Below are 16303 nucleotides of genomic sequence, written 5' to 3' on the forward strand. Positions count from 1 at the left end.
TGGATGTGACTCTAACCTTTGCACAGTAGGCGACATTCCAGCCACACAAAAGCTGGACGTTTGCACACATACACACACATGCACTCGGACCCATACTTCTCTCCATCATCCATCCCGGCACTGGAGGCTGGTGATTTGGGGAATAGGTTTCAGCACCTTGGACAGCCCCTTAGACTAAACCCCAGAGAGGATTCACTGCCCCACTCACAGGAGAGCCACCTCATCCAGTCTCCACCTGAGGCAGGCACGCAAAGCCCATTACTGAAGCTGAAAAACACGTTCCAGCTGGGCCAAGCACCCAAGGAAGGCACACAACAAGGCTGGCCAGGGGCTGCTGCTGAGGGAAAGTCTCAAGAGCCAGATACAGAGGCCTGGAAGGCCCCATTCAGTCCCCTGTTCTGAGGTTCTCCGCCCCCAATAAAATCTATGTAGATATAAATCTGTCCATTTTAGTTTGTCTCATTTTCCCACTCTTAAGTTCAGTTCTACACATTTCCACAACAGTTTCTGAATTATTATTTTTATTATCATCATCATCATCATCATCATCTAAGGGTTCACATAATTTATGCGCATGACATCATAGGAACACAAGAAGGTGCCTTATACCAAGTCCGACCATTGGTCCATCTAGCTCAGAGTTTCTGGCAGGAGTCTCTCCCAGCTCTACCTGGGAAACTTCCACATGCAAAGCAGGTGCTCTACCGCCGAGCTATGGTCAATCGTCCTGGCTTTGAAAATCAGTTTGGCATCATATCCCCATATTTCAGATTGAGTTGGTGTTAAGTGAATGGTGGTTGCCTCAAAACTACTTCATGGGTTTGAAGCATCGTTGAAATCTGAACTGTGTTGATTTCCTGGATCAACACTAAACCCCTTTGCTACACCAGCTTACGCTGCATGTTGTTGTGTGCTGACTCTCTCCCTGCACCTGCCTTAGCTCCTCCTCTGCTCAGCCTCTGAGAGGAGTTTTTGAATAGGGATGGTCCCTCCCTGACACACTGTGCCACTCAGAGCACAGTAGTACACTGCAGCATCTGCCACAGTGACCCGATGGAGCTCAAGAGTGTTGGATTTCTTGTCCTGGTCTACGTACAATGTGCTCTTTGGATCAGCACTTTCCTGAGATTGCCCTGGATATACACCAGCAATATATTGAGGTCCTTGCCCTGGGAACTGCCGGTACCAGTGGATTATATCGCTTGATTCGGAAGACAGGCTGCAGCTCAGGTGATAAGGTTTTCCATCAAAAGCTGTAGCTGTTTCTGGCTGGTTGACCTTTTGAGCTATTCCAGGGGTACCTACAACAAAATTTATAAAGACAAATTTGGCAATTCCATGCACATCAGATCTACCAGCTCTGGGATAGAGAAAGGGCTGAAGATTTGGATCAAGGAGCTTTACTGAATCAAACCTATATCCAGGTAGAGCTGAGAAAGGCTCCCTGCCTGAAACCTGATGATTCACTGCCAGTCAGGGTAGGCAGTATTGACTTAGATGGAGCCCAATGGTTTGAATCAGTATAAGGCAGCTTCCTATGTTCCTATGATTTTTTTTTAAAGAGTGAATGTTCAAAGAAATTGAGATTTTAAAAAGTCTACTCACTTAAAGTTACAGCCAAGAACATCACACATGCTGACCTGGAGATCATGGTGAGGATTATGTCTGTGTCTAGACCCAATTTATTCAAAACGGGTAAGTCTTCAAATTTATCCACAGCGGTAAGTCACCTCTGCCAGTAGGTTACAAAGAACTGGTGGTCTGCAGCACGGAGTGCCAAAAGCTGCCTTTCAAGAGGCTTGAGTTCCCCTCTCTAACTTAACCCCTTGTGCGTTTCTCTTCTAGGAAGTGGCTAATGTGCCATCTCTGCAGCTGATGTTATTCATCTCCCTATCAAAGGTGGGACTGAAGCCACAGGCTTCTTCCTTGTCACCCTGTGGCATATTTTGTGGGTGTTGCCTTAGCTGAACAAAAAGGGGAGAGGGGCCAAGAATGAAACTGTGCAGTAGCATCACTGCCCCCTTGTGGGTGCAGGCATGACCTGATAGTTGCTTCTGTCATCATAACTACAAGAAGTTTCGAATCACAGAATAGTCGAGTTGGAAGGGACCCATAAAACCATCAAGTTCAACCCCCTGCTTAATGCAGGAATTATTTATTTACTTGTTTATTTTCCATCCTTCACCAAAAATAGTCACAGGGTAGTTTGCAAAAACCTAATACACAACAACCAAACGTTAACATAAGTCTCAAAATTTAGTATGATTTTATACAGGGTGCTGAGAGCTTCCAGACCAGAATTCTAGATAGGATGGTGGAGAGCCCAAACATCTCATCTTGTGGACATCTGTCAAAGTCAGTAGCTGACTCCAGTTCATGTTCTTCCTTACTTATGGGGGCAAACAGTGGCCATAAAGACCAAAGGCACCTATTTGGCCACTGTGAGATGAGTTTTCCGGACTAGATGCTAGGAGGTTTCTAGCTGTATCTGGAGCTGCCAAGACTTTCCAGCCCATGTTCCCAATTTTAGACAGTCTTGAGTGTAGTGGGTCAAGGAAAACTTTCAAATGGTTGTCAATGGCCTTGGTTGAACTTTGTCTTTGTTACCCTGAACAAAAGAAGAGAAGAGCCTGCTGGATCAGGTCAGACGTTCATCTAGTCTAGCATTCTGTTCTCACAGTGGCCATCCAGGTGCCCACGGAAGGCCCTCAAGCAGCAACTGAGTGCAACAACATTCTCCCTGCCGTGATTCCTAACAGCCTTCTCTGCAGGGAGAAAACAGTGATGTGTTTTCATTGACCTCTAAGCCTTCCTTCAGAGCCAGAATGCAGGAGTTATTGCACAGGAGAGACACCAGAGTGTAGCACTGTGTCACTCAGTGCACAGTAGTACGTTGCAGAATCATTCAAGGTCACGCTGGTAAAGGAGAAAATGCTGCCTTTACGGTCTTTGGTGAGAAGCAAGACCCCCTCTGGATCGCTACTCTTCTCTCCTGAAAGATGTCCATAGACCATCAAAGTGGGAGGCTTGTTGGGGAGCTGCCGGTACCAAAAGATTGTACTAGCTGTTGTAGCAGAGGAGTGGTTGCAAGAGAGGTCTAGCTTTCTTCCATCAGAGGATATCACAAGGGGATCTTGCTCGATCTTCTCAGCTTTGCATTGAAGGACTCCTGGGAAACCAACCGAACAGGTGTATTTATGAAGCTGATGGATGTTCATGGATCCACACTACCACTTGCATTATCTACTTATAAGCAAAGTAGATAGTGTGCCATCCCACACAAGTATGCCATCCCAAGACACCCCTCAAAGACACAGCTTCTCACCAACTGTACTCTCCACCTGCCCCAATACCTTTGGGGACCAGATAGCACAAATGCCACTCGAACACTAGTAAGTGATTTTGGTTTGTTGGGCTGCCCCCTAAAACTATGGATTCATACTGGGCAGAAATCAAGAGGAACTAGCTGATATGTTGTTTTATGCCAGTTGCATGCAATAATGGGGACATATGCTTGGATATTTATTTATTTATTTAAGATGTTTAGCTCTCTTCCATCTGGGGTACCACAAAGGGATCTTGCTTGATCTTTTCAGTTTTGCACTGAAGGACTCCTGGGAAGCCAACCAAACAGGGGAAAAATCAGTGGTGTTGATTTTTCCCCAAACGGGAAAAAAATCACTGGAAGTGTTTATCATGAATGTCCCCATCAGTTTAATGTATACAATGGGGACATTTGCAGTTAAACACTACCACTGAAATTATTTCTTTGCATGTAAAGTTAATAAAGCGTGTCATTCGAAAATCCCTTCAGAGCCGTCTCTGCCCCCTCCCTGCCCTCATTTCCTTTTTGGACCAGATAGGGCAATAGCCACAGGAACCCTGTCAAGTGATTTTTTTTTTTAATTGAGTTGCCACCTTATTCTATGGAAAGAGGCATACGGCAGGCAGAAATCAACATGTGAAGCATTTTCCATCACTGAATGGAAGTGCTTGGAGGGCGGACAGAAACAGCCGATGTCTTGATATTTGCTTGTTGCATATAGCTGCATTGGGAACGGATTCCGTAATGAGGGATATTAATTAATCTGTGCATATGCCCTCATTCCAATTAATTAATTAGGTGCCACTTTTCATTCAGAAATGTGTACTCTCACAGTGGTTCACGATATACCTAAAAAGCATTAAAATCAATAGATGACAATTAAAACTTCCAAGCAGGTGTGTAAGTTCAACAACTATGAAATAGGTGTTTATTTTTCATTATACTGATTTACTACTTTCTTGTTCACTGCCCTGGACTCCTTTGAGAGGGAGGGTTGGATAGAAACAATAACAACAACAGCAGTCAGAAACACAAAAGAATGAAATATTAGCAGTTGGGAAAGGCCCAGGTGAGCAGGACTTTAGCAAAAGCACACCATCGGTGATCTCAGAGAGAGAGAGAGAGAGAGAGAGAGAGATTACAATTTCTGCTGTACATTGAACACCAGGAGGAAATCTTTGTAGGGATATAGAATACCATGCTGAGCCAAGGGAGAGACTGGCACAGACACTGATTGAGAGAAGAATTTGAAAATGTCATGTGAACAAATGTTGAAGTAAATGTGGATATTTTTTTCTCAAATGCTACTCACTTGAAGCTAAAGCCAACAATGCAATCAATGATGAAGCAAAGAGCATGGTGAGGATTGGTCCGTCTAGATCCAACCGATTCAGAGCTGTCCCGGGTTCAAAAATGGACCCTCAGCAATTAAAGCTGCTGTTCCTCGGGGTCTCTCCACCATCTGATTGCAACATTCAGAGAAGACGAGCTGCCTCACCAGAGTCTTGCTTCCACCTTGCTACTCTGGTTTCACCAGTTGTGGTTTTCCATTCTTGTTACCACACGCTTTGCTTGTGGTTCTGTTTAGCTTGCCTCTGCAGGTGAGAGGACCTAGGCTTTTGAAAGCAAGCAAGGAAGATTTTTGTTTTTTTAATGAAACGTGAGATGGTGAACGGAACAGTCTACCATAAAAATATGGAAATGCTGTCATGTCTTGAAAGATGGAAGCATCGGGAGAAGGCCCAACGCTCAGTGGTCAATCTGTCAATGCTGGTTCTCATATTCCCAATCGTAAATTCAGTTCTCTGCATTTCTGCAGCAATTTGCAATTTTTTCAGAAAAGAATCCTCATGGAAATTCTTCAGCATCTTAGTGCAAATTTCTCCTTGGCCTTATCCACCTGCAGGGCTCCTCTGATGTTCTACCATAAACAAGACCCCAGATTTCTATCTGTCTGTGTGTTCTTAGAATGGGACAGGGCGTGGGAGGGGGGATAACCAAAACCAGAGCTTGGAAAAGTTACTTTTTTGAACTACAACTCCCATCACCCCAATCCAGTGGCCATGCTGGCTGGGGCTGATGGGAGTTGTAGTTCAAAAAAGTAACTTTTCCAAGCTCTGACCAAAACACATAGCCTGCCAGCTGGAACACTGCATTTTACAAATCAATCTGAGCCGGTCCTACCATTAGGCAGAGTAAGGCAACTGCCTCATGTGGCCGATGCTCTGTATCAACAGCAGCACCAGCCTCTGGGTGATCCTCCTGAGACCACAGCCATCACTATCTCTTGTCACATGGTCCAGGCTTGCTTCCTCTTGTCACATGATCTGGCTTGTTTCCTCTGGTGTAGGGGGCCCTGCTATCTTGCCAGCAGTGTTAAATGAGATGCAACAACCAGTCCAGGCGGGTTCTGCGCATACAGTTTCGGGGTAGGGTGTACCATTTTGTCCATCTCAGGCAGCAAAATGTCTCGAGATGCCCCTGCCATGATTTCAGCTTACAACCAAATGGGGTGCAACTAACTGGGGCCCCATCTGCACTTTACAGTCAAAGCAGTGTCAAAGCACTTTAGTCGGTCATAGCTTTTCCCAAAGTCCTGGGAATTGTCTTTTGTGAAGGGTGCTGAGAGTTCTTAGGAGAGCCCTATTCCCCTCACAGAGCTACAATTCCCAGAGTTCCCTGGGAAAAGGGATTTGACTTTTAAGCCACTCTGGGAATCATACGTTGGTGAAGGGAATAGGGCATCTCCTAACAATTCTCAGCTCCCTTCACAAACTACAGTTCCTACAGAATTTTTTGGGGAGAAGCCATGACTGCTGTAAGTGGTATGATACTACTTTGGATGGGTAGTGCAGGTTGGGCCCTAGGAAACAAGTGTTAAAATCAAAAGTTTGTAGAGGCGGGAATCAGCGTACTAACGAGGAAAAGCATCACAGTTAGAATCATAGAATCATGGAATAGTAGAGTTGGAAGGGGCCTATAAGGCCATCAAGTCCAACCCCCTGCTCAATGCAGGAATGCAAATCAAAGCAATTAATTAGAACAAGATGATGGGCACGGGTGGTCTAGAGTGAAATGGTAATGTATTAATAAGACCCAAGTAGGACTTTTTCCTTCTTTCTGCCAAACTAAATATGATCTCTGTCTCTCTCTTTTATTAAGTAACAGGTCTGGGATCCCCAATCCAGATTGGCACCATGGTGTAGATGTAGTTGGCTTTAACACTTTCTTCCCCTTGGCCTTCTAATCTGGATTGGGGCCCTTCTCCTCCTATTTGCTTTGGGAGAAAACCTCCCATTAGCAGAAACCAGGGGTGGAGAACCATTTTTGAAACTGAGGTCCACATTCCCTCCTTGCCAGGCTTCTGGGGGCCACATGCCAGTGGGGGGTAGGGGCATGATCTGAGCTCAAGGACCCTTTCAAGCAAGGGAAAACACTGAAGGATAAAACCGATTCTGGCCTGCTTGCATTGGCTGCCTGTATGTTTCAGTGCTCAATTCAAGGTGCTGGTTTTGACCTACAAAGCCTTACACGGCTTGGGACCACAATACCTGATGGAACGCCTCTCCCGATATGAACCCACCTGTACACTATGTTCAAGATCAAATACCCTCCTCCATGTGCCTACTCCAAGGGAAGTTCGGAGGGTGGAAACAAGAGAGAGGGCCTTCTCAGTGGTGGCCCCCAAATTATGAAATGATCTCTATGATGAGGTGCGCCTGGCGCCTGTTATCTTTTTGGCGCCAGGTCAAGACTTTCCTCTTCTCCCAGGCATTTTAGCATGTGTTTTAAATTGTTTTTATATTGTTTTAAATTTTAAAATTGTGTTTTAAATTGTTTTTAAAATATGTGTTTTAAATTGTATATTTGTTTTAATGTTTTTGATTTCTGTAAACCGCCCAGAGAGCTTCGGCTATGGGGCAGTATACAAGTGCAATCAATCAATCAATCAATCAATCAATCAATCAATCAATAAGGAGGGTGCGGAGCAGGTTCAGTGAGGGGTGTGGCCTGGGCAAAGGGGGTGTGGCCTGGAGAGAGTCCAGAGGGCAAGATAGAAAGGCTTGGAATAGGGCTGCATTTGGCCCCTGGGCCTAAGGTTCCCCATGCATGGCTTAAACATTAATGAGTTGGTGAGAGCAAAAGAGTCAGGGAGCCAGGAATCTGCTCTGCACTGCAGCTGAGGAGCCAACATGCTTCACGAGAGGGAAGTGGTTGCAAAGCCTTAGATGTTCAAGCCTTAGATGTTCAAGAGTGCTCAGACTCAGTTGGACAAAGCATTTCTGTCTTACAGGCAAAGGCATAAAGAAAAGAGAGGTTGTTTTCCAGGAGGGTCCTGATTCAGTTTTCTCACCCCACTGGACCTCAACATTTCCAGATGCTATCAAAGAAACCCTGTGAATCAGGAATGGGGGAACCTGCAGCCCTCCAGATGTGGATGGACATCTCCCATCAGCCCCAACCAGCTTGGACAGGGATGGTGGGAGTTGTATTCCAGCAATATCTGAAGGGTGACCAGCTCCCCCTGCCATTCTGTACAGGCAGATGCTGTCTTGAAAAAGGACTCCATCTTAGCATTGATGCGCAATCCTGGTAAGAGTCAATGACTGGTGTATTAGCAAGAGGTTTGGTTCAAATTGCTGATTAGTTGTGGAATTGGGCAAATCCTTGATCTTTCATGGCCAGCATGTTGTCACCCATTCTTCTCCAAGGTCTGATTGGATGGGGATGGATGGAGGGGGAGGGGGTTGCTCTCCAAATCAGCCAGAATCTGTCTTATAAGTGTGTGATAAGAACCATAGCTTTATGAATTGGTGCGTGAGCTTGTTTTCCCCCTCTACCCTTCCCTTCCCTTTTACCTTCTGTGTCATGTCTTACTACTAATTGTTGCAACCACCTCTGGGGTTTTGTTGTTGTTGTTGTTGCTAAAGAGCAAGGCATGAAGGCTCGAAATAAATCAACTGGAAGGAAAGGGAGGGGAAAACATTCAGTGTTATATGAACCAGGGATTTTCAAATTTCTGCGAGACTGAACAGAACTTTGGCAGTTGAGTAGATGGCACCTCCATGTGAGGAAAGATGCCAATTGCACAGATCTACTAAAGTTGCCATCAAGAATTGCTTTGTAAAAATTACTTCCCAAGGGGTAGCCATGTTAGACAGCTACAGAGAAAACTAAAATGCTAATAGATTTTCATGAGGACTTTAAAAACATAATCTGCAAACTGAGGTGAAAATGTGAAGAACTGAATTTAAGATTGGAAAAATGAGAACCGGAGAAAAATTGGCATTGGAATATCCCTCCATTGCTGAAAGAGGAATGTTCACAGTGGTGTTGTGTGGTCACAAAATGCAAATAGGTCAGGAGGACCCTGACATCTGGGCTGCTGCTGGGAGGAAGGGCGGGATAGAAAACAAATAAATAAATCTTGCAGAACACCTTTCCCAATATGAAGCTACTTGGGCCCTTTGCTCCTCATCTGAGGCCCTTCTCCAGGTGCCCCCTGTGAGGGAGGGCTGTGACAAGAGAGAGGAACTTTTCCATTGTGACTCCCCAGTTGTGGAATGTTCTCCCCAGTGAGGTCCGCCTGGCACCATCATTTCCATCCTTCGCTACAAGGTCAAAGTGGACTTCTTCCCCCCAGGCATCTGATGGATTATGATTTCGCTCAATATTGACGATACACATTTGCAGCTGAGGTTTTTGCTGTTTATTGTGGCTGTTCCATAGGTTATTTTATTTTTTATTTATTAGATTTACTGTATATTCCACCCTTCCTCCCAGTGGTTATTATGCAGATTTTATAGCAATTTATTATTATTTTTCCTGATTTTAGGTTCACCCTAATGCTTTTAAAATGGTGTAAGTCCCATGGAGATCCCTATGTGGTGACTAATGGATTGAATAAATAATAACAAATAGTAATAAACAGCATGACAATTCTGTTGGCCTCCCTTGGGCAGAAGCGTGTCTTGCACTGGCCCTTTGTTGCTCCGTTCCCTACTAAGTTTGTGGCTGGCACCAGATTTGAACTGGGAGACTTCCTAATTCAGTCTTGAATTCCTAGCTCCAGCCACAAACCCATTCAGCAGCCATACAGAACAGGGCTGCTGCAAGATGTTCCATTAGGGAAGGGCTACTGCTCAATGGCAGAACATCTGTCTTGCATGTCCCATGTTCATTCCTTGGCATCTCCAGGCAGGGCTGGGAGAGACACCCTGTCTGAAATCCTGGAGATAATTAGGTACTAAATACTTCACCAAAGCCAAGGGTGAATGTTAATCTCACATTGCCTGGCCATAATAACATACAAATAGAAAACGTTGGGTTGGGCTGGGAATGCCCCCTGTCTAAACCCCTGGAGAGCTGCTGTTGCCAGTCAGCGTAGCCCATACTGAGCTAGATGAACCAATGGTCCAACTCAGTATAAATGAGCACATAAAGTCAAGGTGTAATAAAACATGATGCATTCCAAAAAATATGCAGAAATAAATAGTGGAAAATATGGTCTATCGATGAAAGCCCACAGAATGCACAATTAATACCAATTTGTAATCTACATGCCGTTTGCTCCCACAAATTGTGAGGTAAACTGCTTGCTGTGCTGACAAGATGTACATGCACTCCCAATGACAACACAGTAAGAAATTACAAGGGTATTCTAATACAGAAGTATAAAATGCAAAGATAAAATACACCACATATCTCAACTAATTTGCCAGACGCGTTTCGACTTGAGACAAGTCGCCTTCCGTGGCATCTATTTGGAAAGTTTCTCTTTGAGCGTGGATTTAGGTAAGGCAATACAATGAACTAAGTTGCTGCCGCAGATATCATCTATGAAAGATACTTTACAATCCTTCTGTAATGCAGCAAGATACAAGCTCAAATGTTCTACTTCTTTCTCTTCTTTTTGCTCCTGTTCTGCATCCATAAGCTTTCTATTCTAAGTCTACGCTCTCTCTTTGGTTATTGGTCAAGGAATAGGTTCTCCACGGTAGGTTTTTTGCTAACTCAGGACAAAGCAGCTACCTACTATGTTCAATGTTCAACTTTGTGCATGTTGTCTATGGACAGTCCTCCTTGCTCTGCCTGCTCCATCATAGTCTGTTTTACCTCCTCCTCTGCTCAGTCTTTGACAAAGGTTATTGCATGGAGACAGTCCCTCCTGAACACACTGTGTGTCACTCAGAGCGCAGAAGTAGAATGCAGCCTCTGCCAGAGTGACATCATGGAGCAGAAGTGTGGAAGATTTCTTGTCTTTCGCGAAGTACACTGTGCTCTTTGGATCTGCACTCTCCGTAGGGTCCCCTGGATATGTGCCACCAATATACTGAGGCCTTTCCCCAGGGAACTGCCAGTACCACTGGATCATCTCCGTGGTAACAGAAGAGAGGGTGCAAGTAAGGCTGTGTGATGCTCCATCAAATGCTACAGCTGACATTGTCTGGTTGATCTTCTGAGCTCTGCCCAGAGAACCTACAAAAAGAAAAAGAATGAGGTAGACACAGGGACATAGGAAGCCACCTTACATTGAGTCAGACCACTCGTCCATATAGTATTGTCTACACCGATGGGCAGAGGATCTCCAAGGTTTCAGGCAGAGTTGTCTCCCAGCCCTACCTGGAGAGACTGGAGACTGAACCTGGGACCTTCTGTCTGCAAAGCAGATGCTCTACCATTGAGCTATGGCCCTTCCATTTCATTCACACTGGAACATTAAGAAATTGTAGGGATAAACATGTATATATATCCCCCTAGTCTCCAGTCTCCAGCCATAGGCAAGTTCAAGAGATCCTAGGAGTTATTAGTAGGAGGACAGAGAAATACAAAACACAACATCTCATAATGCCTGTTCATGTAAGGCTATTATTTAACTGTATTCTTTCTTTGTGTAGTATAGATATTTAAATAACTGTTACTCAGCTCAAAGGCTCCCCGACCATCTTTGCTACATTTAAAATAACAACGTTCTTCAAGCAGACAAATGAATTTAATTAATTTAAAAGCAGCATCGCAGCTATCAATAGAAAACACACACACACAAAGGCCCAGCATATAAAATCTCTCTGTCATTAGAAAACTAGCACAGCAAGGAAGGGATTCAGTAAGAATCACTCATTTTCCCCCCCATGCAAGGAGTTTCTTACTCAAAATGGCATCCCTCACTAGGAACCTGAAGTGGTAAAGGAATTTTATTCCTAGCAGAGGATTATACATTCTGTAGATGTAGCATCAGAAGCTAAAATAATCTGATTAGAAGTTCTTGAGACTAAGAGCATCCATGAAAGGATCACTTACCCACTGATATGATTAACAGAGCCGCAGTCCAATGGAGAGGCATTTTCTTGCATAAAATTTGTTGATTCTGATCAGCTTCTGGGCTTAGTGCTGCACAATCCCCTGTATAAGAAGGTTTGAAGAAACGTAGCCAAGTTGTTTCTCCTGGTAAGTTTTTTTTTTTTTTTTAAGTACAGTGATTGGTAGACCAAAGGATGTGGTTAGCAGCTACAATGTCTGTGGGTTGTTTTCTAACATTTTATTTAGGACTCAGTATACACAGAAGTGGCTCAGTGGCTCCACCTTGTGTCTGAAAGCCATATAACAGTAGAAGGAATTTCCTGGGATTGCTCAGGACACCTGTCTCTATATGCATCTCTTCTGTATTCAGAGAGGGAGGGAATTATTCCAGTACTGGGGAAAATTCTTTCCACTACAACATTGGCTCTATTCTGCCAGAAGACAGGTTGCTGTCAGTTTAGTGGTGTTGGCCCAGAAACTACCACAAGTTACAAAAAATACACAGGAGCGCAGCATGAGCAACTTTAGGTACTTTGGTCTAGGTAGTAGAGTGTCCTAGTAAGGTATCCAGGAATGAACAACAGGGACAAGGCTACAGATCTGTCAGAGAAAAAAATTGAAAGAGTAATTAAAAGGCAGATTGTCAGATAAATGAATTAATGTGTGTTTACAACAATTTTTGTATCACTAACATTAAGGGGGGGGCATGTCATTGTGGTGAACATTATAAGAACAACCATAGAATCATATTCATAAAACAAATAAAAATGCATCACAAATCAATAGATCAGCTTAATGCATCAACATTCCTCAGGGAAAACCTGGTGAACAGGTGCGTTTTAAGCAGGCACCTCAATGCCTATGCTGTAGGTGCCTTCCTGATGTTCATTGGGAGTGCATTCCAAATGGCAGGTGCCATCACACTAAAGGCCCTGGTCTCAACACAGATAAGATGAACCTTAGGATCATACAGCACCACCCAGATTGTGTCTTGATTGAAGGCTTTATCCCAGAAGGGGTAGGGAGGGCAGAACATAAGGACAGAAAGAGATGAAGCAGTGGTGAGCTGAGAGTGGTTGCATGGGGATGATGTGTCAGCTTACCGGAGGGGAGAGGGAGAAGCTGAAGGGTTGGAGAGAAAGTGAGAGAGAAGGGGTGAAAGTGAGAGAAAGTGAGAGCAAGAGTAAAAAAAAATCAGTGGGATCGGAGGGCAAATTCACCTTTCCTTATGAACGGTCCAATAATACCACAAAGGGAAGGAGAGTGAGGGTCCTCAGTGGCAGGACAAAGAAGCCAATGGCAAGGCTTAGCCAAGAAGGATCACTGGATGAAGGTGTACAGTGAAGCAGGTCTGGTGCCAGGTTTGGAGGGGTTCTGGATACAGAGTCCTCTGCCCCCACCTCCAGCATGACCCCTGTGCCCTCTCCCTGGAAAAATGAAACTGGTGTGGCTCCAGCAGCTGATTCCTCTAATGTTACGCTTCTCAGCGCTAGGCTGAGGACCACAGCCCAGCGCCGCCACTGCCCATCACCTGCCCCTCCAACTAAGTTAGCCAAGCTGGGTAGAGGAAAGCAGCATTAGCAATGGGTAGCTTAGCTGGGCAGTACTGGAAACAAAAAAGGCAGTGGCTGCAGGAGGGGTACATAACCTCAGGCCCGGCAGCCAAAGGTGGCCCTCCTGGCCTCTCTGTCTGATCCTCAGGATTCTCCCCAGGCCACACCTCCACCTCAATCACACATCGTCCAGCCACACCACGCAACCACTCCTACTTCATACCCCCCCTTGAGAGTGTTTGCCTGGCTGGGATGTGTCCTGAACTCGGATAAGGCCTCTTCCTTGCCTGGATGGAGGAGAGACGGGGTCATGTGAGTGTGTGTTATATACAAATATAAAATTTACATTTGTTGCCCCACCCACTTTCTCAGGCTGGGGAAGGCTGGTATACAGGACTGAGATTCTATGTTTTCCATGTCGACAGAGGGTATCGAATCAACTCCTGTCCTAATTAGTTAGCCCTGGTCCACTAACATTTACAGGCAAAGTGGAGACTTCAAGCCTAGGGGATAGCAGCACGCATGTTATGGATTGCACTCCCTGCTGAAATAGGGCACATTTTGATGGTTTTTGAAGATGCACCTGATCTCCTGACATTCCCTTGATCTCTTGTCCTGAGTCTCCTGTTTTAATCACTATGTAGTTTAATGATTTTGTTTTGTTGTGTATTTTAGTTATGGATGCTTACATTTCTTTTTTATTTTGTAAACTTAGAAGCTTATTTTTCCATTAAGTGGTATATACATTATTATTATTAGTAGTAGTAGTAGTAGTAGTAGTAGTAGTAGTAGTAGTAGTAGTAGTAATTATACTGTGGGTACAAGCTGGTATTTTCTGGTAGCATTTCCTAACATTATAGTTTTGAGAGCCAAATAGGGAAAAAGTAGATGTTGCACCAATTAACTCTCTCTTTTCATACTCAGGACTCTAGACTGGAATTGCAGGTTTCAGATGAAGACTATGTTGTATGCAGATCCACGCAAATGAAGCAAGACTTGCTTTTTGATCTTATGGAAAGCAAGCCCTGCTGTTCTCAAGTGGGGCAAGAAGGAGAAAACAAAAGGCAACGCAGTGTGCAAGTTGATTTATTCACTGACAGTATGACATGCATGCAGGTTCATGTCAGAGAAGAGGACTGAAGCCACTCCCCCCTGCAGGTTTCTGTTCAGCTCTCCTTGCATTTCCCACCCGTGCGTCTCTCACGGCACAGTAATAGACCCCGACATCTGCCATCTCCACCTCTCTGATGAAGAGCTGAGTAGACTTGCTTCCTTTGTCAATTTCCATCTTCAACCAATCATCTTCCTCAGTTTTAAGGAAACCAGAGATGATAGCGTGAGGGGCTCTCCCTTGGTTTTGCTTGTATCAGAATAGTTCGTCGTATGCAGGGATGTTGTGAACACACGAGATCTGGGCAATTCTTCCCACATAGCTGGAGACTTCAGGAGATTGGGGGAAATTGCCAATGATTTCGCTGCCTAGAATAAGTCAGCAGCATTCCATGAGTTCTCTTTGATGTATTTCTGCCTGTTTGCCATTCTTCCTATGTAATCTTCCCACTTCATCCCTTTCCCTAGCCCTCTCTCTCACACATACAGACAGTAGACCCATGCTACCTCTTACTCAATGATGATAAATCTATGCCTCCCATTCCTCACTTTGTCCATCCATCACTTGTGCCACCCATATTTCTCTCCCTCCTTGCTGCTTTCATTTCGCTATATGTCAATCTTGTAATCTTGCACAACTGTACATAATCATCACGCTTCTATTAATTGCAGTTAACAGTAACAAGTAACTAGCTTATTATAGTAACTAATACCAATAATAGGTACACATCTAGTCATCATTCCAGCATTACATGCTAGTTAGAGTCTAGGAAGACTTCTGTTTCTAATCCCAGCAATATCTTCTATTGATATTAGTTTCTGATGCTACTGGTTGTAGGAGAACTACTTAGTAGTGGCAGTATTGTTTGAACTACTATTACTATTACTATTCTCTGGTCAATTAATTGAATATAAGCTGGAAAAAGTCCCCAAGTGAATGAATTATGGGGACTGGAACTATTTAATTATCCTTGTCTGTTATTGTTACTGTTACTGTTTCTAATGATTGTTCCACTTACATAGGAGAAGTAATCCAAAGAGATGCTTCCACTGAGCTAGTCTTTCTCTTGAGACCATCCTGAAGGATGTGTATGCTTCAGTTGGGATGTCTCCCTTCAGATACGGCGCTGAAATGCAGAAAACTTGCAAAGGTTGCCTCCTTCCTCAACTCAGTGAATTCTCTTCTTTTGGCTTTTCTGCCGTTTCCTCTCAAGTACAAATCAAAAGCTGACTTTATGGGAGTTATCTTAATAAAGTCACAAAAACCTCAGCTGCCTGAGCAGCTGACTTCCTTTGACAAAAGGAGTTTCTCTGATTCCATCTACGTGTCAGCTCTACACTGTGTGAGCAGTGCCGGTGGGGGGCTGGAAATTCCTGGGTGGTTGGCAGGGAAGCAAAGTCCTTAGCCGGCAGTCTGGTCATAAATCTGACAGGTCTAGGAGGAGGGGAGCTGATAAGGGCCAGGCTTGTCCGAAGCGTACTTGCCGAGTCAGGAGTCCAGAAGTGAGGTCAGTAGAGGTCCGGAATCAAGTGCCAAGGGGTCAGTCCGAAAGAGGGTGCCAGGAAACTAGGAACACACAAGCCACGCCTGACGTTGCAGTCAGCAACAAGCTGCAGCCAAGGTGTGCCTTATAAAGAGCAAGGTTGACAGCAGGTGTGAGTCCTCAGCGTTTGGGCCTGAAGGAGACAGGCCTGCCTCTCTTCTGCCTGACCTTCTGCTGTCTACGTTCTGCAGGTGAGGGGGAGTATCCTGTTCACTGTCTGTGTCTGGCTGCAGGGACTCTGTTGTATCTGGGGTGCTCTGCAGCTGAGGAGGAGAAGGAGCTGGATTCTCAGGAGGCTCCTCCATGTCTCCTTCTGAGTCTGCTGCTCCTGGGTCTGCTGCTGTTACTTGCGAGTTGTCCTCATCTGAGGAGTCCTCTGACGGGGCCATGACACTACGGGACAAAAGACAGGCCTGTGAAAAAGACATCATTGAGAACATGATTGGGAACGATAGAAACTAACACTCTCC

At 44.7% G+C, this 16303-nt stretch overlaps 1 protein-coding gene and 3 gene segments (V, D, J or C); all 4 read right to left on the minus strand.

Moving 5' to 3' along the window:
* The window catches only part of LOC133366938 (uncharacterized), a 122430-nt gene that overhangs the window by 101011 nt on the left and 5116 nt on the right, over positions 1-16303 (minus strand). The window contains exons 3-4 of the mRNA XM_061590487.1: positions 12730-12748; positions 10514-10804 (exon numbers count right to left, since the gene is read on the minus strand). Coding sequence (XP_061446471.1) covers positions 10514-10804; positions 12730-12748 — 310 coding nt within the window. The remainder of the gene's footprint in view (positions 1-10513; positions 10805-12729; positions 12749-16303) is intronic.
* Positions 726-1954, minus strand: LOC133365973 (T cell receptor alpha variable 26-2-like). The segment is given in 2 exon segments: positions 726-1301; positions 1606-1954. Coding segments are annotated over 2 exon segments (411 nt in total).
* LOC133365974 (T cell receptor alpha variable 4-like) lies at positions 2115-4832 on the minus strand. The segment is given in 2 exon segments: positions 2115-3169; positions 4638-4832. Coding segments are annotated over 2 exon segments (381 nt in total).
* Positions 9831-11943, minus strand: LOC133365972 (T cell receptor alpha variable 26-2-like). The segment is given in 2 exon segments: positions 9831-10804; positions 11627-11943. Coding segments are annotated over 2 exon segments (474 nt in total).

The sequence above is a fragment of the Rhineura floridana genome, chromosome 11 (genome assembly GCF_030035675.1).
Source record: "Rhineura floridana isolate rRhiFlo1 chromosome 11, rRhiFlo1.hap2, whole genome shotgun sequence".
Taxonomy (NCBI): Eukaryota; Metazoa; Chordata; class Lepidosauria; order Squamata; family Rhineuridae; genus Rhineura; species Rhineura floridana.